The following is a 23,587-nucleotide window of genomic DNA, read 5'->3' on the forward strand; positions in this document are numbered from 1 at the left end:
GTGGTACTGTTTTCTCGTCTGTTGGCCTAAGAGGGGGAAAAAACTATTATGTGTACACCCCAAATTCATAGCACTATATAAAAAGGAAAATTCCTGGATTCTGAGATCCAGGCTTGGGGCAAGTACTCTTTGGTGAGAGAACTCCAGTCGAGATCACAAAATACGCAGCAAAGTAAAGCATGGAAATATAGGTTGTTGGACCTTTAAAATATGCTCTCTAAAGTGAATTCCAAAATGTCCCCATTGGGGGGGGACCTTTCTAAAGTTTCCTTCTTCCCCAAGGAGACCACAAGCTTGGAAAATAAAACATAGTTTACTTATAAACTCTTCAAAGGCCAGGTTCATGAACTTCAGAAAATTGCATAGGCAGTAAAACCTGTCTTAGTTAGAAAGTAGTGGAACTTCCTAAATTTCACAATTCACAAAATGCCTCTGAAATGAAACAGCCTCTCTCTTTTTCTAATTTCAGGGTGCTGAACATAACTATGATAATAAAATTTGTTGACTGGCTCCTGTTGAGGAGATACAAAGATGGTCATGTATAAATGTCCCAGTCCCCATTGTGGATATGATTTCATTTGGCAACGTTGCATTTCATACTCCTGATTGCACCATGTGGTGTCATATCGCATCATACACACCAACCCCAGGACCAATGACCTGCAGTTGAGTCATGACATCCCGGTTTTATTATCTCTGACGTAAGATGATGCGCTCATTAGTGTAAAGCAAAGCCTTGCAGGCATCACAGAGCAAAAGAAATGGACAGTAGCATAACCAGTTCTGCACAGTGAAGGACATCCCATTCCCAGCGGCGGAGCAAGCCAATCAGGCACCTGGCGTACATGCCCTGCGGCCAGTGGTGGGGCCAGTCACCCACAGGGCAGGGCGGGGCCAGCCAGGGCAGGACACTCCGCTGGGCCTCCGAGAAGCCTGCCTGCCTCCTCCAACTCAGCGATCCAACAGCTGAGGGGGAGGCAGACGGCAGACTGTTTGGGGCAGTGAGGAACCAGCGAGCAGTCAAGCCAATCCATCACTCCCAAGAGAAACGCGCAGCTCGGGCACGCTGCAGGCCCCACAATGAGTGCTGCCTGCCATTTTGTCACCCCCCAGTGGTGACACCTGGGGTGTCCCGCCCCCACCGCAACCCTTTCTCCGCCCCCGCCCATTCCCAAACCTCTGAAAGTATAGTCATACCTCGGGTTAAAATTGCCTCAGGTTGAGCATTTTCGGGTTGTGTTCCGCGGTTACCTGGAAGTAACGGAACGTGTTACTTCTGGGTTTTGCCACTCGCACATGTGCAGACGCTCAAAATGACGTCATGCGCAGAAGTGGCGAATTGCGACCTGCGCACATGCAGACGCGGGTTGAGTTCTCTTCAGGACGCGAACGGGGCTCCGGAATGGATCCTGTTTGCATCCAGAGGTACCACTGTATTTTTGATGAATTCAGACGACGAGAGGGGAGGCAAACCGAAGTCAGGTTCTTCTCAGCCTTCAGCATGTAAGGATGAGCCACACGTCTGCCTCAGAAAATAATTGGCAGCCAGTGCTGTCGGGCCAGGATTGGCACAATATGCTCAACCATCTTGCCCCAGTGAGAATTCAAGTCACCAAATTCTGCACCAGCTGAAATTTCTGAACTATCTTAAGAGGCAGCCATGAAATTCTGAGCCATGGATATTGAAGTTCCTCAAAACCAGCTGTCCTCAACACCGCCTCTGAAACCAGCTGTGTCAGCTCAGGCAGGGGCGAAGGAAGGAGGGCGGTGGGGGTGGACTGCCCCAGGTGTCATCACTGAGGGAGGTGTCATTCAGTGTGCTGCGCACCCATGACTCCCAAGCCTAGCCCAAGCCACATTGAGGTTGAATCCTGACAAGATAAGACAGAAGTATTGTTTTGGGGGGACAGGGGTGTGTGGGTGTGGGGGACTCCCTGGTCCTGAATGGGGAAACTGTGCCCCTGAAGAACCAGGTTTACAGCGTGGGAGTAATTTTGGACTCACCGCTGTCCATGGAAGTGCAGGCCAATTCTGTGTCCAGGACAATTGTCTACCAGCTCCATCTGGTATGCAGTCTGAGACCCTACCTGCCTGCACACTGTTTCACCAGAGTGGTACATGCTCTGGTTATCTCCTGCTTGAACTACTGCAATGCACTTGACATGGGTCTACCTTTGAAGGTGACCCGGAAACTACAACTAATCCAGAATGCAGCAGCTAGACTGGTGGCCGGGAGTGACAGCAGAGACTATATAAAAGGATCTTCATTGGTTCCCAGTACCTTTCCGAGCACAATTCAAAGTGTTGGTGCTGACCTTTAAAGCCCTAAATGCTTTGGCTCAGTATACCTGAAGGAGCGTCTCCACCTCCATCGTTCAGCCCGGATGCTGAGGTTCTCCTCCAAGGGTCTTCTGCTGGTTCCCTAATTGCGAAAAGTGAGATTACAGGGAACCAGGCAGAAGGCCTCAAAATTGGTGCCAAAGTATTGTTACCATTTCTGCCCCATTGTGTTCTTTTTTTTTAGACTGTAAGCCTGCAGGGACCAGGGCTGTCTTATCTTAACTGATAGTATGCAAGCTGCTCTGGGAACCATTTTTGTTGTTCTTGTTGAAAAGCCTGGAACAACTGCTCTCAGAAAACAAACAAAAATGATCTGTCAGACCTGCTTGACGAAGAAGACTGACCCTGACTGGTGCACAGATCAGCAGCAATAACAAAAGTTGGCCAGGAGTGGTGACTGACATAGGGGAGCAATTCAGACAAGACCACCCAGAGGAATGGGCCTCTGCCCTGCCAAACCTCCAGGGTTGCATACCTATATGGCCATAAATACATCATCCTAGCTGTTCATGGTTTACCCACCCACCTGCTATCCAGATTAAGGAGATTAAGAGTCTCCTTTTTTAGTTTTTTATTTATATTTTCAAATTTAGACATTTCATTAGTTTTACAATCAATTTAACATTTCAAAATTTGACTTCCTTCCCCCTCTTACTGCGGTTCCTTAAATTCATTTTTTCTGTCTTCTGCATATCCATACTCTTATAAAATTGCAGGTTATTACATTGTTGTTGTTTAGTCGTTTAGTCGTGTCCGACTCTTCGTGACCCCATGGACCAGAGAACGCCAGGCACCTCTGTCCTCCACTGCCTCCCGCAGTTTGGTCAAACTCATGCTGGTAACCTCGAAAACACTATCCAACCATCTCGTCCTCTGCCGTCCCCTTCTCCTTGTGCCCTCCATCTTTCCCAACATCAGGGTCTTCTCCAGGGAGTCTTCTCTTCTCATGAGGTGGCCAAAGTACTGGAGCCTCAGCTTCACAATCTGTCCTTCCAGTGAGCACTCAGGGTTGATTTCCTTCAGTATGGAGAGGTTTGATCTTCTTGCAGTCCATGGGACTCTCAAGAGTCTCCTCCAGCACCATAATTCAAAAGCATCAATTCTTCGGAGATCAGCCTTCTTTATGGTCCAGCTCTCACTTCCATACATCACTACTGGGAAAACCATAGCTTTAACTATACGAACCTTTGTTGGCAAGGTGATGTCTCTACTTCTCAAGATGCTGTCTAGGCCTGTCATTGCCCTTCTCCCAAGAAGCAGGCGTCTTTTAATTTCGTGGCTGCTGTCACCATCTGCAGTGATCATTGAGCCCAAGAAAGTAAAATCTCTCACTACCTCCATTTCTTCCCCTTCTATTTGCCAGGAGGTGATGGGACCAGTGGCCATGATCTTCGTTTTTTTGATGTTGAGCTTCAGACCATATTTTGTGCTCTCCTCTTTCACCCTCATTAAAAGGTTCTTTAATTCCTCCTCACTTTCTGCCATCAAGGTTGTGTCATCTGCATATCTGAGGTTGTTGATATTTCATCCGGCAATCTTAATTCCGGCTATGGATTCATCCAGCCAAGCCTTTCGCATGATGAATTCTGCATATAAGTTAAATAAGCAGGGAGACAAAATACAGCCTTGTCGTACTCCTTTCCCAATTTTGAACCAATCAGTTGTTCCATATCCAGTTCTAACTGTAGCTTCTTGTCCCACATAGAGATTTCTCAGGAGACAGATGAGGTGATCTGGCACTCCCATTTCTTTAAGAACTTGCCATAGTTTGCCGTGGTCGACACAGTCAAAGGCTTTTGCATAGTCAATGAAGCAGAAGTAGATGTCTTTCTGGAACTCTCTAGCTTTCTCCATAATCCAGCGCATGTTTGCAATTTGGTCTCTGGTTCCTCTGCCTCTTCTAAATCCACCTTGCACTTCTGGGAGTTCTCGGTCCACATACTGCTTGAGCCTTCCTTGTAGAATTTTAAGCATAACCTTGCTAGCGTGTGAAATGAGTGCAATTGTGCGGTAGTTGGAGCATTCTTTGGCACTGCCCTTCTTTGGGATTGGGATGTAGACTGATCTTCTCCAATCTTCTGTCCACTGCTGAGTTTTCCAAACTTGCTGGCATATTGAGTGTAGCACCTTAACAGCATCATCTTTTAAAATTTTAAATAGTTCAGCTGGAATACCATCACTTCCACTGGCCTTGTTATTTGCAGTGCTTTCGAAGGCCCATTTGACTTCACTTTCCAGGATGTCTGGCTCAAGGTCAGCAACCACACTACCTGGGGTATACGAGACATCCATTTCTTTCTGGTATAATTCCTCTGTGTATTCTTGCCACCTCTTCTTGATGTCTTCTGCTTCTGTTAGGTCCTTTCCACTTTTGTCCTTTATTATGGAAATCTTTGTACAAGATGTTCCTTTCATATCTCCAATTTTCTTGAACAGATCTCTGGTTCTTCCCATTCTATTGCTTTCCTCTATTTCTTTGCATTGCTCGTTTAAGAAGGTCTTCTTGTCTCTCCTTGCTATTCTTTGGAAATCTGCATTCAATTTCCTGTATCTTTCACCATCTCCCTCGCATTTTGCTTGCCTTCTCTCTCCCGCTATTTGTAAGGCCTCATTGGACAGCCACTTTGCTTTCTTGCATTTCCTTTTCATTGGGATGGTTTTCGTTGCTGCCACCTGTATAATGTTACGAGCCTCCATCCATAGTTCTTCAGGCATTCTGTCCACCAAATCTAAATCCTTAAACCTGTTCCTCACTTCCACTGTGTATTCATAAGGGATTTGACTTAGATTGTATCTTACCGGCCCAGTGGTTTTTCCTACTTTCTTCAGTTTAAGCTTGAATTTTGCTATAAGAAGCTGATGATCTGAGCCACAGTCAGCTCCAGGTCTTGTTTTTGCTGACTGTATAGAGCTTCTCCATCTTTGGCTGCAGAGAATATAATCAATCTGATTTCGATGCTGCCCATCTGGTGATGTCCATGTGTAGAGTCGTCTCTTGTGTTGTTGGAAAAGCGTGTTTGTGATGACCAGCTTGTTCTCTTGACAGAACTCTATTAGCCTTTGCCCTGCTTCGTTTTGATCTCCAAGGCCAAACTTGCCAGTTGTTCCTTTTATCTCTTGACTCCCTACTTTAGCATTCCAATCCCCTATAATGAGAAGAACATCCTTCTTTGGTGTCACTTCTATAAGGTCTTGTAAGTCTTCATAGAATTGGTCAATTTCAGTTTCTTCAGCACAAGTAGTTGGTGCATAAACTTGGATTACTGTGATGTTAAAAGGTGTGCCTTGGATTCGTATCGAGATCATTCTATCATTTTTGAGATTGCATCCCAGTACAGCTTTTGCCACTCTTTTGTTGACTATGAGGGCCACTCCATTTCTTTTACGGGTTTCTTGCCCACAGTAGTAGATACGATGGTCATCCGAACTGAATTCACCCATTCCCGTCCATTTTAGTTCACTGATGCCCAGGATGTCAATATTTATTCTTGCCATCTCATTTTTGACCACCTCCAACTTACCCAGGTTCATGGTTCTTACATTCCAGGTTCCTATGCAATATTTTTCTTTACAGCATTGGACTTTCCTTTCGCTTCCAGGCATATCCGCAACTGAGCGTAATTTCGGCTTTGGCCCAGCCACTTCATCAGCTCTGGATCTACTTGTACTTGCCCTCCGCTCTTCCCCAGTAGCATGTTGGACGCCTTCCGACCTGAGGGGCTCATCTTCCAGCGTCATATCTTTTATATGCCTGTTGTCTTTGTCCATGGAGTTTTCTTGGCAGGGATACTGGAGTGGCTTGGCGGTTCCTCCTCCAGGTGGATCACGTTTGGTCAAAACTCTCCACTATGACCTGTTCATCTTGGGTGCCCTGCTCGGCATAGTTCATAGCTTCTCTGAGTTCTTCAAGCCCCTTTGCCATGGCAAGGCAGTGATACATGAAGGGGGTTATTACATTAATCCTGCTAATATTTTTATCTGTTTATAATTTACCTGGAAATATTCAATAAACCATTTCCATTCTTTTATAAAAAGTTTGTTATCTTGATTTCTTATTTTTCTGGTAAGTTTTGCCATTTGTGCATATTCCATGAGTTTCTGTATCCATTCTTCCTTTATTGGGACTTCTGCTTCTTTCACCTTTGGGGCAAGTCACATTCTTGCTGCTGTAGTAGCATACAGAAATAAATTTCTATACAATTTAGGTAGTTCTGTCCCTGTAATTCCCAAAAGGAAAGCATGTGGGTTGTTGTCGTTTTTTACAAACGTTATTTTAAACATCTTTTCCAATTCATTATATATCATTTCCCAATAAGCTTTAACCTTACTACAAGACCACCACATATGATAAAAAGAACCTTCTTTCTCTTGACATTTCCAACACGTATTTGATTTAAATTTATATATTTCTGCTAATCTGAGATTAAGAGTCTCATGCTCTACCAACTGGAGAGACGTTAGGTTCCTCCTTAACTGGCTCATACCAGTTTGATGGTCTCACTGCTAATGTGCCCAACCTAAATTCCACATCGCTCCCTTCCCCACTTGACTCAGGGTGCACTGTGAGGACCACTGAGCAGGAATCTAGCTGTTTCCTAATTGCCTTGCATGTAAGAGATCAACTGGCTTGACTTTAATAGTAAAATTAGAAAAACACTATCGTTTCAGGTGTTGGTCATTTTTACTCCATACAGTGGTACCTTGGTTCTCAGACTTAATCTGTTCCCGAAGTCCATTCCAAAACCAAAGTGTTCCAAAACCAAGGTGCACTTTCCCATAGAAAGTAATGCAAAATGGGTTAATCCATTCCAGACTTTTAAAAACAAGCCTTAAAACAGCAATTTAACATGGGTTTTACTATCTAACGAGACCACCGGTTTTGCGTTTTTGTTTTTGTTTGTTTGTTTATTTTGTTTTTGCGTTATTGTTTGAAAGCAATAAACAATGTACTGCAGTCACACAATCAATCAATCAATCAATCAGTAGCTGAACTGGGTTCCACACAGTCACAAAAACAAAAAAAGAGTCACAAAAACAAAAACACAAAATAAATAACAAAGAGAGACAGACCTCAGCGTAACACTCAAAACAGAAGTATGGCACTCAAAACAGAAGCATGACACTCAAAATGGAGCACGTTTGCCTTCTGAAGAAAGTTTGCAAACTGGGACACTTACTTCCGGGTTTGCAGTGTTTGGGTTCCAAGTTGTTTGAGTACCAGGGCGTTTGAGAAACAAGGTACCACTGTACTGTATTTTAACTTGGATGGGTCTTATGCCCATAACAAGACATGATTTCAACAACAAAAGATTAGTCCTGGGGGTGTGGAGCAGATGGACCCTTGCTATCTCCAAAAGGAGAGGCCAAAGCAACTTGAATTTCCTTTGTTCCCACAACACCTGCCCCAGGGATGTTCCAGGTGAGGAATGTGGTCTGAAGATGCAAATCTTATTCTAACATTACTTAAAACTGGCTCTCGGCTCCTTTTGATCACAGCCCAGGCCTGCGTTGGTGGTGAAGTTCACCGTAAACCACCACCCACAACTAACAGGGGAGGCCACAGGCCTTGGAGTCCTTCAGAACAAGCATCGATGGGCAGAGTGTTCCAGGGTTTTTAGAAAATGTACTCACCACGGATAACAATTAGTTCTGAAAATCACCTGGTTCTCTCTCTCAAACACCCCACGACCTCATTTAATTGCAGGACTGTACTGGTTTAGATGAAATTTGGGGACATAAGCAGAGGGATATAAATCCAGGCATCGCTTGAAGAACCGAGGTCTCTGCAGAAGTCACAGACGTTCCTGAACTGCTGCAAAGCCTTGCAAGGATGAACATTGTGCTGATTACTCTTGTGTTTGCTGGCACCTGCTCAGCTGTTCCTAAGTACGAGGTTCCTGTACCCATTCCGTTGATGCCAGACTTGAATCTAAAGAAGGTAAACAGCAACATTTTTCTCCTTCACTTACAACTAGGGATGGTGACAGATTTAGCAATAATCGACCTTGCACAGCCTTGTTCACCTGCTTACAGACTTTGCAAGCCGATTGCGCCCTGTTTACTTATTTATTGCATTTATATCCCACCTGTTTCTCCTCGGAGCACAGGGTGATGTACATGGTTCTCCCCTTCCTCATTTAATCCCCACAACAACCCTGTGAGGTAGATTGGGCTGAGAGGCAGTGACTGTGAGCTTCATGGGCGAACAGGAATTTGAACCCTGGTCTCTCCCTAACCCAGTGGTTCTCCAAGGCTGTGTTGTGCCACACTGGTGTGGCAGGAGAGGATGGCAAGTTTAGCAGGAAGAATCAAGGACCAATAAAGAAATGTTTAAACATTTCAGTGTAGTATGTATATATAGCATTGTTTTATACAGCTGTACCTTAGTTCTCGAACGCCTTGGTACTCATACGTTTTGGCTCCTGAACGCTGCAAACCCGGAAATACGTGTTCCAGTTTGCAAAAGTTTATCGGAAGCCGAACATCTGATGCAACTTCTGCTCGACTGCAGGAAGCTCCTGCAGCCTATCAGAAGCCACTCCTTGGTTTCCAAACAGTTTCGGGAGGCGAACAGACTCCAGGAATTGATTAAGTTTGAGAACCAAGGTACTACTGTACCTATAAAGTAGTTGTGTTCTGTGTTATTAATCAAGCACTGCTAGGAGTTGCTTCTTTTCATTTTGCAATGTATTTCTTATCAATAATAATAATAATAATAATAATAATAATAATAATAATAATAAAAAAAAACTTGATGTGGCTTGAAAAAAATTCCATTCTGAAAGAGGGGCCGAGAGTGGGAAGTCTGAGACCACTATGCTACTTTAGCTACCAGTCTACAATATATATTAAAATGTCTTTCTCAATAACACACAAACAAACCTCTTCTTTGTAGCTCACCGGTAAGTGGTTTCCTATTGCAACAGTACAGTATGACAAACAGACGAGAGAAGTCTATGGCTATTTAATGGAGCCCAAACGGAATGGAGAACTGGTCCTCAAAATTGATGTTCCTAGGTAAGTCTGCATCCACTGCTATGATCATTATCTACCTTCACAGTATAAAGGGAAGGGTCCTGAGGCTTGGCCTGTTGGCTACCTACTCCTGCCTCTTTCAGCAGGGAGGCTAGGTTGTACACCCAGGGGTCCAGCCTAAGCTGCATCCCTGATAACCGAAAGTCAATTACATCAGCTGAGATTCTGAATGTCTATTGGGCAGCTTCCCGTTGCTCCCTCTTCTTCTGAAACTAGGCAATGGGCCCCACAGAACTCCAGGACTGGCCAACTCCAAGCTGCTGATGGAGATGATGTCACGGGAAAATTTGTTCTCTGGCTGGGACAGAGTAAACCATATTTCCTAAAGGCACTACAACTTGATTCTCAGAGGAAACATGGCCCTGGCTGAGCCCCTAGAACCCCTTTGAAATCTTGTGCAGATATTGGGGGAGGGAGGCGTGCTGATTGGGTGGGGAAGCAACTTGACAACCCTGCCTTTCTTTCCAGAAATGGAGATTGTCGGCGTAGAAGAGTTGTTCTATACCCTATAAAGCGGGCCGAATTTGAGACTGATGGTAAGTTCAATAGATTTCTCCGTTATCTCCATCAAAACACACACATCCTTTATTTTGCATCTGTGTGACTCTCCTGACTGTTAATAGATCTTTTGCGGCTCTTTTTTCAACAGATGAGAAAACTACAGTACGCATTGTGGATACAGATTATGAGACTTACCATATCATCCACTTCCTAATGGAGCATATGGGCATGCTACAGCTCTATGGTATGTCTGGAGCTTCTTTGGGTGCCCTTGGCTACAATGGGCACACCTGTCAGCTTTTGAAAATCTCACCCATCTTCCCAGTTTGTATAAGGTAGGCATAGGAAACCTTCTGCCCTCCAGATGTTTTGGACTACCGTTCCCATCATCCCTGACCACAGGTCCTGTTAGCTAGGGATCATGGGAGTTGTAGGTCAAAACATCTGGAGGGCCGAAGGTTTCCTATGCCTGGTCTAGGGATATGTAAACACCACCACTAATTGCCAATAGAATAATCCACCACCACCCCACAGCTAGATTTGTCAGAAGAATTGGAGCATCACGATAAAACCCCAACAACAAATTTGCCATAATCTACTGGCAATTCAAATTTTTGTCCCCACGACAACCCTGCGAGGCACGGTAGCTTAAAGTGCTGTTTGACATGCTCTGTGCAAATGTGCCTCACAAGCCCTGAGGGTTGCATCAGGATGGGACAATTCAGAATGGAGAAGGAACACTGCCCAGGCTTCTGGTTTTTCATTTCAAACCTCCTCCTTCTGAAGCTGTTCTTTAAAAAGCGGGCAGGGAAGTAAGGAGTCAGGCAAGAGGTATTTGTCAAGATACTTAACAGCATGATGCAGCAGCAAAAAAGAGCTAATGCAAATCTTAGCTGCATCAGCAGAAGTATTGTGTCCAGATCAAAAGAAGTCACAGGACCACTCTATTCTGGCTTGGTCCAACCACACCTGGAATACAGTGTCCAGTTCTGGGTGCCACAATTTAAGGAGGATATTGACAAGCTGGAATGTGTGCTGAGGAGGGCAACCAAGATGATCAAAGGAATGCAAATGAAGCCTTATGAGGAATGGTTGAGGGAGTGTTTATTTTTGCTTGGAAAAGAGACTGAGAGAATATATGATAGTCATATTCAAATATCGAAAGAACTGTCACATGGAAGAGGGAGCAAGCTTGTTTTCTCCTCCGGAGGGTAGGACTCAATCCAATAGATTCAAGTTACAAGGAAGGAGATTCGGACTAAACATCTGGAAGTATTTTCTGACAGTGAGAGCTGTTCAACAGTGGAATGGACTTCCTCGGGAGGTTGTGGACGCTCCTTCCTTGGAGGTTTTTAAGCAGAGGTTGGATGGTCATCAGTCATGGATCCTTTATCTGAGATTCCTGCATTGCAGGGGGCTAGATGACCCCAACTCTACCATTCTATGATCTATCCTCCTGCACTATGATGCTGATTCTCAATGCCAACACCTTGTTTGTGTCTTAAGGCAGGGAACAGACTGTGTCAGATGAAGTGAAAGAAAAATTTAAAACTTTGGCCACAGATTTGCAATTCGATCCAGAGGCAATCGCCTATGTATCCGAAAATAGTAAGTGCAATTAATGCTTAAGATTTTCTCCACCCTGGTTTGAAGGTATGGTGATGATGATGCTAGGCGCTTGGACTCTAGAGATCACCAGGTACAGTGGTGCCTTGCAAGACGAAAAGAATCCGTTCCGCGATTCTCTTCATCTAGCGGTTTTGTCGTCTTGCGAAGCAAGCCCATTGACAGCTTAGCGGATTAGCGCTATTAGCGGTCTAGCGGCTTTTAGCGATCAGCCGAGAAGCAGCTTATCAGCGGATCAACTGTTAAGCGACTTAGCGGCTTAGGAAAAGGGCGAAAAAAGTGGGGGGGAAACCGCGGGAACTCGCAAGATTTTTTCGTCTTGTGAAGCAACCCCATAGAGAAATTTGTTTAGCGAAGCGCCTCCAAAACGGAAAACGCTTTCGTCTAGCGGGTTTTCCGTTCATCTTGCGGGGCACCACTGTATTATTAGAATCTGGATATGAAGCCTGATAAGGAACAGTTGAGGGAATTGGGTGGTATTTAGCCTGGAGCAGAGGAGATTCAGAGAGGATGGGATAGTCTTCTTCAAATGTCTCCTGGGCTTTCACACAGAAGATGGAGTTAGCTTCTTTTCTTAAGACATCTTAAGGCAGACCTGTTCAGGGAAGTTTTTAGTGTATGACATATTAGTGTATTTTTGGTTGAAGCCGCCCAGAGTGGCTCTGGAGGCTAGCTTTTGAACTAGTGGATTCCAATTACAAGAAAGGGGATTCCAACTAAACATCAGGAAGTACTTTCTTACATTATTAGGATTTATTAAATTTGAATATCTCGGGACAGTTCACAGTATAAAAATACAATATAAAAACACAAAAATACATAATAAAAAGGAGAAAAATAACAACAACAAAAAACCACCCATAAGCCATCCCTCCCACAAACACATGTAAAAGGACATAGACTGTTCATCAGCCCAAGGCCTGGGTGAAGGGGAATGTTTTTGCCCACTGCCTAAATAGATATAATGGTGGTTCCAGCCAATCCTCCCTGGGGAGAATGCCCACAGAATGGGCAGCCACTGCAGAAAAAGTCTGTTCTTGCGTTGCCACCTTCCAGACCTTTTGTGGAAGAAGCGCATGAAGGCCTCACATGATGATTGCAGGATCCAGGTTGGTTCATGTGGAGAAAAGCGGCCCTTGAGGTTTTATCAAGAGAAGGTTTCCTCCACATGTAGATAAGCATTATGGATCCTTTAAAAAAGAGAAACTCTACTGATATCTGAGAGCCAGTCTATTGTTGGCTATGGAGCAGGGCCCATAAGGAACAAAATCATCATCATCATCATCATCCTTAACTTGTTCTGTTCCCTGGACCCAATCCCCCATCTTGCTCATTCACTGACAGCATTTCTTTTCATCCACAGATCTCTGTATATAAGAAGATATGGAAAAGGTAAGATAATTAGTCCTCTGCACACTTATCTGGGAGGTCATAAGCTTTATTGAATTCAGTGGTGTTTACTCATGAGTAGACACATCTAAGGCGGTGGCGGAGCCTCATGCTCCAGCTCCAGGGGACAGAGAGCAGGCAGTGATGGGGCTCGTGTCCCAGGGGCTTTAAAGGTCAGCACCAACACTTTGAATTGTGCTCGGAAACATACTGGGAGCCAATGAAGATTTTCAGGACCAGTGTTATATGGTCTCGGCAGCCACTCCCAGTCACCAGTCTAGCTGCCACATTCTGGATTAGTTGTAGTTTCTGGGACACCTTCAAAGGTAGCCCCAGGCCTCAGGCAGAAGTCTCCATGAACACTGATAATTTTAGCTAGTTCAGACCTGAGACTCCTCCAGCATCCAACTTAATCTGACACTGACATCTTCCTGCTGATTTGCTGATATTATTATTAAGATTATAAGGATTTTATATACCACCCTCTACCCAGAGGTCTCAGGGCAGTTAACACCTATGGCCTGGAGAGTAGGAACATTATCATTTGAAAACATTGGCAGATCAGGTTTTTGTTAAATGACCAGGAGCAGAGTCCAGAGGAATACAACTGCAACCTTTTGTGGGTTTCTCTCCATGGGCCAAGGTCCCCACCTCTTGCTGTGATAACGGGATCTCTTGTCTTTTGCAATTCCATGCAGAAAGCCAAAAATAATATGGGTAAGATGTCTGCGTGAGTATGGGGATGGAGGAATAATCCTGGAATCTGCCTCCTGCATTGCAAATACCAACTACCATTGTGAACCATTCCATTTGGAAAGAAAACTTGAATCATTTGGATCAGATATATATTCATAAATTGTATTCTAATCACATAAGTGGTACTGTTTTCTCTTCTGTTGGCCTAAGAGGGAAAGAAAACTATTATGTGTACACCCCAAATTCATAGCACTATATAAAAAGGGAAATTCCTGGATTCCGAGACCCAGGCTTGGGGCAAGCACTCTTTGGTGAGAGAACTCCATTCGAGATCACAAAATACGCAGCAAAGTAAAGCATGGAAATATAGGTTGTTGGAGCTTTAAAATATGCTCTCTACAGTGATTTCCAAAATGTCCAAATTGGGGGGGGGGGGGAACCTTTCTAAAGTTTCCTTCTTCCCCAAGGAGACCACAAGCTTGGAAAATAAAACATAGTTTACTTTTAAACTCTTCAAAGGCCAGGTTCATGGACTTCAGAAAATTGCATAGGCAGTAAAACCTGTTGTCAGAGCCACCCGAGGTCCCAGCTCACAAGAGACCAAAGTCCAGTCCAGCTTATATACAAAAGCTTTTATTGAAGAACATTCTTGGCTTTACATCTGAGCTCCGTGGCTCCACGTGTCTTACTCTTACACCGCTGAAGTACCCTCTGAATCAGTGCCGCCCCTGCACCAGTTTAAGAGTCTTGTGCTGGACCACCTCTTCCTCTCTTTCCTTTTCCGCAGGGTCTTTCTGCCCCCCTGGGCTCCCTCCCGTCGGGACTCCTCCAAGGCTGACTCCTCTGACGGCTGTTCCCCCCTCCTTCGTGCTTTGGGACCAGGCTCCTCCCCAGGACTTCCCTCACTTCCGCGCGCCTCCACATTTGAACTTGGCGTGCGTACGTTGCTTCTGACCTTCCTCTCGACCGCTACACTGCTCCCGGTACTACTCTCCGCCCCTTCCGGCAGGACGTCTTGCCCTGCTCTCCTTCCCCTGTCTGCTTCCTGTTCTGCTCCCTCTGACACACTGGCAACTCCACCCCCTTCACTCCGTTCCGGTGGAGAAGCCGGCTCCGACCTCCAACTCCCCCTGGGGATTCCCCCTTCGCTCCCCTGCTCCTGTCCGCCTCCCCCTTTGGCTCCCCTCGGCCTGATCAGGGGGGCTTCCTTCTGGGAGTCCTCTGACTCACTGGACAAACTCATGGACGACCTTGGGTCATTGTCATCCTCTTCCTCGTCGCTCTGGGATTCTTCCCCCTCGCTCTCTGTCTCCTCCCTCATCTGCTCTTCTCCCCCTGAACCCCTGACATCCATCCCCCCCTCGAAGCCCCCTCTTCCCCCCTCCCGCCCGTCGGGTGCAGGTTGTGGGAGCTGCGGCTCTTCGGGGGTAGGCTCAGGATACAGGTTGTCTACTTCAATGTCCTCTGCTGGCAGTTCTGTGTATGCGTGTTCAAACTCGGGCTCTTCACCCAAAGTGTTCTCAGTCTCCTCTTCCATCGCTACTTCGTCTGGTGCTGCCTGCCAAGGCCCCATCATCCACCTCTTACGCCAGTCCTCCTCTGGTTGCTCCTCCCACCAATCTGAGGGTAGTGTGTCCACCCCCGAACACGATCCTCTGGGCGGGCTCGATTCTGCCGTTCCTTCCTCGGTGGAAGAAAAGCCCCGGAAAGTGCTATCGGAAAATGTGGGTGTGAAGAGCCAGTCATCAAAGTACTCGGCTGGCATGGGTCTATGTGGGAAAAGTGCATGGAACTCGTCCTTCAAAAGAGGTTCGTCTAAAGCGTAGCCCGGCACCCAACTATTGGCAGTGGCTGGGGTGCCCTCTCTGGCGAGAAAGTATTCAACTCCCTCCGCCCCCCATCTTGAGTCCAGGATTTCTGTGACCTCGTTGAGTGATTCGGCCCTAGGTGACCCCCCCTTCTTGGGTGCCTCTTTGTGTGGGCATGGTATTGTGTCTGGCTCCTGAAACCTGTGCGGGGCTTTGTAGGGAGTGAGCACCGACCTATGAAAGACCGGGTGCACTCTGGAGCCTTCGGGAAGGGCCAGTCGAAACGCTACGGGATTGATCCTAGCCTCAACTTGGTATGGCCCTAGCTGCCTGTGTCCCAGCTTCTTCTTGGCTAACGACTTGGCTGGCATCGCTTGGGCTGCTAACCATACCCAGTCCCCCACCTGGATGTCCTCCCCCGCCCTTCTGTGTTTGTCCGCCTGCACCTTATAGGCTTGTTTGGCTAACTCCAAATGCCTCCGCAGCTCCTCGTGCACCTCTTGCAGCTCTGCTGCGAACTGGTCTGCTTCTTGCGGCACCTCCTCTCCCGTTGCTACAAGCCTCGGAAAGGTTCTGGGATGACGGCCAGTGTTCGCGAAGAACGGCGTCACCCCCGTCGACGCGTGCTTCGTGTTGTTGTAGGCAAACTCAGCCATCGGCAGGTAGTCCACCCACGCTGCGGGTCGCTGATTGGCGTAACATCTCAGGTACTGCTGCATAATCGCGTTGACCCTCTCTGCTTGGCCGTTGGTCTGTGGATGTCTCGCCGACGCTAGGTTGATCTTGACGTGCAGGATACCGAGAAGCTTCTGCCAGAAACTGGAAACAAATTGGCGCCCCCTATCGGACAGGATGGACTGCGGCAGCCCATGCACTCTGAACACGTGGTCGATGAAGAGTTTGGCGGTCTGTTCAGCTGTCGCCACCTTGGCACAAGGAATGAAGTGCGCCATCTTGGTGAACAAGTCCACAACCACCAGTACCGCTGTCTTGCCCCTGGAGCTGGGCAGATCGGTAACAAAGTCCAGTGCTACCCTCTCCCACGGTTGCTGCGGCGTCTCCAGCGGTTCCAGCAACCCCGCTGGCTTCTGGTGTACTGGTTTGGACCTCTGACAGGTGTCACACCTGGCGACGTAATCCGCCACCTCTCCCCGCATCTGGGGCCACCAAAAGTCCCTGGCCACTAGTTCTATTGTCTTCTCTTTGCCGAAGTGGCCCGCACTGGGGGCGTCGTGCAACTGCTGCAGAACCTTCGCGCGGAGCTCGTCGCTGGGGACGTAGATGACACCCTTGCGAGTCAACAGCCCGTCTCGTAACTGGAACTCATCGTCTCGCTGTGAACCCCTGCGTAGCTCCTCCATCTTGGATTGTGCAAACTGATCCACTTGCAACGCTCGTCGCACCACGTCCAGGTCGACTGCGATGGCAGCGCACGCCCACGCCTGCGGTGCGAAAATGTGCTTGGCTGCTATTGGTGCCGCCTCCTCAAGGTACTGCGGTTTTCTGGAGAGCGCATCGGCTATAACGTTGGAATCCCCCGGGATGTATTCTATTTTGAAGTTGAAATCTGCGAAGAATTCCGCCCAGCGCATGTGTCTTTGGCTCTGGAGCTTCGCTGTTCGCCAATACTCTAAGTTCTTGTGATCCGTGCGGACCTGCACTGTGTGTTTGGCTCCTATGAGGAAGTGTCGCCACGCCTTGAAAGCTGCGTGAATGGCCAACAGCTCCCTGTCCCATATGGTGTAGTTTTGCTCCGTCTTGCTGAGCTTCCGGGAGTAAAAGGCACCAGGTCTCCAATTCCCTTGTGGATCTTCTTGCAGGAGGACCGCTCCAACCGCTCTATCGGACGCGTCAGTTTCTACTCGCATGGGTCTGCCGGGATTCACGTGCAGCAGCTGCTCTTCTGAGGCGAAGAGGCTCTTGAGCTTCCGGAAAGAGCGCTCCGCCTGTTCCGTCCAAGCGAACTTCTTCTTCTTGGAACTAAGAGTGTCCGTGATTGCTGCCGTCTCCTTTGCAAAACCTCTGATGAATTTGCGGTAGAAATTGGCAAACCCGATGAATCTCTGGACTTCCTTCCGATTGCGTGGGCTCTTCCAGTCCAACACCGCGCGAACCTTGACGCTGTCCATGGCCAGTCCCTCGTCGGACAGCTTGTAGCCGAGGAAATCCACCTCCGTCACATCAAACTGGCATTTCTCCAACTTGGCGTAGAGCCTGTGTTCCCGTAGCCTCTGCAGGACCTCCTTTACGTCCCTTTCGTGGGCTTCCTGCGATTCCGAGAAGATCAGGATGTCGTCGAGGAAACACACACACTTCTTGTAGAGGAGCCCCGCCAGCACGTGATGCATAAAGGCCTGGAAGACATGAGAGCCATTTTGGAGACCAAACGGCATAACTCTGTATTCATACGTGCCTAGAGGCGTGAACATGGCCGTCTTCCACTCATCGCCCTCCCGGATACGGATGAGGTTGTACGCTCCACGCAGATCCAACTTGGTGAAGATCTTCCCCTTCCGTACGGTCGCTAGGAGGTCGTCAATCTTGGGCATGGGAAAGGCTTTGGGCTTAGTCATTCTGTTTATGGACCGGTAGTCCACAATGAGCCTTTTTTGGGGCGTGTCCTTCTTCTTTACAAAGAAAACAGGACTGCACCCCACTGCTTTGGATTCCCGGATGAATCCGCGCTTCAAATTATGCTCTATGAACTCTCTGAGCTCTTGGAGCTTGTCCTCAGACATGGAATACAGCTTTGCAGTCGGCAGCTGCGCCCCCGGCACCAGGTCGATCGCACAGTCGTAAGGCCTGTGGGGCGGCAACTTGTCAGCTTCCTTCTCGCAAAAAACCTCCAAGAATCCTTCGTACTTGCGAGGCACTGCCTGCACCATGCCAAGTTGCAGCTGCTGCTCAGCCCCCTCCTCCTGGCTGGACTGGATGCAATGTTGAGCACAGTACGATGAGCAGAAGATGATCTGCCTTTGGTACCACGCTACAGCTGGACTGTGCCTCTCCAGCCAACTCATGCCTAATACTATGGGCGTGTCTGACAGGTGGGTGACATTGAAGCTAATGACTTCTTGATGATGGCCAATCCGCATCACCATGGGAGGCGTCTGTTGCACGACTTGCCCTCCTAGCAATTTCCTGCCATCCACCGTAACCACGTTCAGGGGCGTTGTCGCGGGCAGAAGTGCTATGCGATGCTGCTTGACAAATTGCAGCCCCATAAAATCCGCGTTGCTCCCAGAATCGATCGTGATGGGGACTTCCAGGGCGGTTCCATTCGGCAACTGAAGTGTTGCAGTGAGCTGCACCGCTGGCTTGGGTGGTAAAGGGTCTGTGCGTTGCAAAAACGCTGGGGACTGCTCTACAGATTCGCCTGGCTGAGCCCCAGCAGCTCTGTTTCCAGCCAGGCACTGTCGTTTCCCTGAGGTTGTTCTTCTTGCGTCACTTCTGCTGCCACTGTTGCTAAAGCTGCAGTATGCTTTTGGAGCCTCCGGGGGCACTCTTTCGCCATATGCTGTGCACTGTCACAGATGTAACATTTCCTGGTCCCTCTAGGAGGCTTCGCTTTTACTGCACCGGAAACAGGGGCTCTGGTTGGTGTCTGAGCCCTAGCACCACCAATTTCCATCGGCTCTTCTCCCTGCCTCCCCAAAGGCGAGGGATGTGCCTGGCCGAAATCTCTGGGGATAAAAGGGGGTGTCCTTGGTGGTGCACGCGCCTGGTGTCCTTCCCCCTCATGCCAAGGGCGATTCTCGTATCTTACTCCAATCGCAAGAGACCTCTGCACCACGTCTTCTAGGGTCTGAGGTCTGTCTCCCCTGGCAAGTTCATCTTTTATGGGGGGGCTGAGACCTTCCCAGTACAAATCTCTCACAGGTTTGCAATCTTTCTCCCAGCCTAATACAGTCAATAGCGCGAAGAATCCAGAATGATACTGACGTACTGTGGCTTTGCCTTGCCTCAGGCCATGCATCTCCTTGCGCGCAAGATCAAGATCTACAGTTGACTGGAAACAAGCATCCATCGCTTTAATAAATTCATCAGAATCTCGGCGGGCAGGGCCATCTTCGCGCCACAAATTGCGCAGCCAAGCTCTGGCCTCCCCATGCAAATGCGAAATTATAAACCCCACTTTCTCCTCCTCATCTTTAAAATCATTGCGAAGCAAATGCAGTGCATACAAGACGTCTGCCCTGAAACTAGGGTAGTGCTTCAGGTTCCCATCGAAGTGGGTGACTAGGGTGCCCCCCCGCCTTCCAAGTCCAACTCCCTCCGATCTGGAGCCCGGGAACCCTGCCCTGCTTGCATGCTCCCACCTTGTTTGCAGGTCCTGGCAGCGCTTCTCCAGGTCGTCATTCTTCTTCTGAGATGCAATGACTGCAGCTGTGAGTTCGGTAACCTGGTTCCCCAGCGCCTTCAGCTGTTCCTCCGCACTCATGGCTGCTACCGTTGGTGAGCTTTGCAAAAAAAAAATTTTGCGTTCTTTGGGAGGGTACTTACTGTCAGAGCCACCCGAGGTCCCAGCTCACAAGAGACCAAAGTCCAGTCCAGCTTATATACAAAAGCTTTTATTGAAGAACATTCTTGGCTTTACATCCGAGCTCCGTGGCTCCACGTGTCTTACTCTTACACCGCTGAAGTACCCTCTGAATCAGTGCCGCCCCTGCACCAGTTTAAGAGTCTTGTGCTGGACCACCTCTTCCTCTCTTTCCTTTTCCGCAGGGTCTTTCTGCCCCCCTGGGCTCCCTCCCGTCGGGACTCCTCCAAGGCTGACTCCTCTGACGCCTGTTCCCCCCTCCTTCGTGCTTTGGGACCAGGCTCCTCCCCAGGACTTCCCTCACTTCCGCGCGCCTCCACATTTGAACTTGGCGCGCGTACGTTGCTTCTGACCTTCCTCTCGACCGCTACACTGCTCCCGGTACTACTCTCCGCCCCTTCCGGCAGGACGTCTTGCCCCGCTCTCCTTCCCCTGTCTGCTTCCTGTTCTGCTCCCTCTGACACACTGGCAACTCCACCCCCTTCACTCCGTTCCGGTGGAGAAGCCGGCTCCGACCTCCAACTCCCCCTGGGGATTCCCCCTTCGCTCCCCTGCTCCTGTCCGCCTCCCCCTTTGGCTCCCCTCGGCCTGATCAGGGGGGCTTCCTTCTGGGAGTCCTCTGACTCACTGGACAAACTCATGGACGACCTTGGGTCATTGTCATCCTCTTCCTCGTCGCTCTGGGATTCTTCCCCCTCGCTCTCTGTCTCCTCCCTCATCTGCTCTTCTCCCCCTGAACCCCTGACACCTGTCTTTGTTAGAAAATAGTGGAACTTCCTAAATTTCACAATTCACAAAATGCCTCTGAAATGAAACAGCCTCTCTCTTTTTCTAATTTCAGGGTGCTGAACACAACTATGATAATAAAATTTGTTGACTGGCTCCTGTTGAGGAGATACAAAGATGGTCATGTATAAATGTCCCAGTCCACATTGTGTACATGATTTCATTTGGCAAGGTGCATTTCATACTCCTGATTGCACCATACGGTGCCATATTGCATCATACACACCAACCCCAGGACCAATGACCTGCAGTTGAGTCATGACATCCCGGTTTTATTATCTCTGACGTAAGATGATGTGCTCATTGGTGTAAAGCAAAGCCTCGCAGGCATCACAGGGCGAAAGAAATGGACAGTAGCATAACCAGTTCTGCACAGTGAAGGACATCCCATTCCCAGCGCCGTAGCAAGCCAATCAGGCACCTGGCGTACATGCCCTGCGCCCAGTGGTGGGGCCAGTCACCCACAGGGCAGGGCGGGGCCAGCCAGGGCAGGATGCTCCGCTGGGCCTCCGAGAAGCCTGCCTCCTCCAACTCAGCGATCCAACAGCTGAGGGGGAGGCAGATGGCAGACTGTTTGGGGCAGTGAGGAACCAGCGAGCAGTCAAGCCAATCCATCACTCCCAAGAGAGACGCATGGCTTGGGCGCGCTGCAGGCCCCACAATGAGTGCCGCCTGCCATTTTGTCACCCCCCAGTAGTGACACACGGGGCTCCGGAACGGATCCCGTTTGCATCCAGAGGTACCACTGTATTTTTGATGAATTCAGACGACGAAAAGGGAGGCAAACTGAAGTCAGGTTCTTCTCAGCCTCCAGCATGTAAGGATGATCCACACGTCTGCCTCAGAAAATAATTGGCAGCCAGTGCCGTCGGGCCAGGAAGGTACAATATGCTCAACCATCTTGCCCCAGTGAGCATTCAAGTCACCAAATTCTGCACCAGCTGAAATTTCTGAACTATCTTAAGAGGCAACCATGAAATACTGAGGCAACCATGAAATACACCTCCATCGTTCAGCCTGGATGCTGAGGTTCTCCTCCAAGGGTCTTCTGCTGGTTCCCGAATTGCAAAAAGTGAGATTACAGGGAACCAGGCAGAAGGCCTCAAAATTGGTGCCAAAGTATTGCTACCCTCCTTTTCTGCCCCATTGTGTTCTTTTTTTTTTAGACTGTAAGCCTGCAGGGACCAGGGCTGTCTTATCTTAACTGATAGTATGCAAGCTGCTCTGGGAACCATTTTGTTGTTCTTGTTGGAAAGCCTGGAACAACTGCTCTCAGAAAACAAACAAAAATGGTCTGTCAGACGTGCTTGAAGAAGAAGACTGACCCTGACTGGTGCACAGATCAGCAGCCATAACAAAGGTTGGCCAGGAGATAGGGGAGCAATTCAGACAAGACCACCCAGAGGAATGGGCCTCTGCCCTGCCAAACCTCCAGGGTTGCATAGCTATATGGCTAAATATACATCATCCTAGCTGTTCATGGTTTACCCAGCCACCTGCTGTCCAGCACCTTGACATCTCTCATCCAACCATAGTCCTTGGAAAGACTTTCACTACTCATTAAGAGTCTCCTCTTTTTTTAGTTTTTTATTTATATTTTCAAATGTATACATTTCATTAGTTTTACAATCAATTTAACATTTCAAAATTTGACTTCCTTCCCCCTCTTACAGCGGTTCCTTATATTCATGTTTTCTGTCTTCTGCATATCCATACTCTTATAAAATTGCAGGTTATTACATTAATCCTGCTAATATTTTTATCTGTTTCTAATTTATCTGGAAATATTCAATAAACCATTTCCATTCTTTTATAAAAAGTTTGTTATCTTGATTTCTTATTTTTCCGGTAAGTTTTGCCATTTGTGCATATTCCATGAGTTTCTGTATCCATTCTTCTTTTACTGGGACTTCTGCTTCTTTCCACTTTGGGGCAAGTCACATTCTTGCTGCTGTAGTAGTATACAGAAATAAATTTCTATACAATTTAGGTAGTTCTGTCCCTGTAATTCCCAAAAGGAAAGCTTCTGGGTTGTTGTCGTTTTTTACAAACGTTATTTTAAACATCTTTTCCAATTCATTATATATCATTTCCCAATAAGCCTTTTTTTTTAAAGATATTTATTAAGAGTTTCAAGATTACAAAAAAGAAGAAAAATAATACAGAAAAACCAATACAATAACACAACAACAAAGAAAAAAAATACAAATCCCATATTACATATCTTTATCTTTCATGTGCTTGTTTCCTTGACCTCCTCACACCTCCCTTTTTGTATTCTAGCTTAATTAGTTATTTCAGCAAATTCTTTCCATCTTTTTCAATTTTTATTGAATAATTTATCTTGACAGTCTAACCTATTAATTAACTCAGCAAATCCTTTCCATCTTTCACCATATTCTGTTATTCAATTTGCCTTACTTTATTTAATCTTATCTTACCGTAAAATACCTTAAAACTTAAAACTTTATGCTTATTTATACATAACTCCTTTTATCATTTCTACTAAAGCAAGACAGTTTCATTCCAACATTTCCCCTAATATTCATTAATTTTACACTAATTCCCAAAATAAAAGTTTTTCTTTATAGACTTTCTTCCAATTTTCACCCAGCGTCTCTTCTTCCTGGTCTCGGGTTATGTCAGTCCTTACTGTCCATTCCATCTAGTCCATCAACCTGGTAATCTTATGTCCGAGGCTCTTAAATCTCTTCCATGCCCCTTCTGCAGATCTTCTTGTTGTTTATACTTGCACTTTTCCTTGTCTTTTGTTGGTCTCTTTCTTGATTTCTTTCCTTTCTCATTGAGGAGTAGGTCTCTGGGGGATTCCAGCCCATAATTATCTCCATCTCCCCTCATCAGACCA

The 23,587-nt window shown here is 47.4% G+C and overlaps 1 protein-coding gene across 2 annotated transcripts; it reads left to right on the forward strand.

Annotated features, from left to right (window-relative positions):
• The first annotated feature begins 8,097 nt into the window (after window positions 1-8,097).
• Window positions 8,098-13,729, forward strand: LOC309360252 (major urinary protein 3-like). Of its 2 annotated transcripts, none has more exons than XM_081894911.1 (7): window positions 8,098-8,278; window positions 9,236-9,357; window positions 9,844-9,911; window positions 10,025-10,120; window positions 11,383-11,484; window positions 12,866-12,894; window positions 13,590-13,729. In XM_081894911.1, the coding sequence occupies exons 1-6, from the start codon at window positions 8,171-8,173 to the stop codon at window positions 12,877-12,879; spliced, it is 510 nt and encodes a 169-aa protein (XP_081751037.1). In that variant the 5' UTR covers window positions 8,098-8,170; the 3' UTR covers window positions 12,880-12,894; window positions 13,590-13,729. The 2 variants fall into 2 exon arrangements, with proteins under 2 accessions (XP_081751037.1, XP_081751038.1); XM_081894912.1 differs by lacking the exon at window positions 13,590-13,729 and adding an exon at window positions 13,385-13,492.
• Window positions 13,730-23,587: the final 9,858 nt, after the last annotated feature.

Source organism: Podarcis melisellensis, assembly GCF_964234715.1.
Source record: "Podarcis melisellensis genome assembly, chromosome: 17".
Classification (NCBI taxonomy): domain Eukaryota; kingdom Metazoa; phylum Chordata; class Lepidosauria; order Squamata; family Lacertidae; genus Podarcis; species Podarcis melisellensis.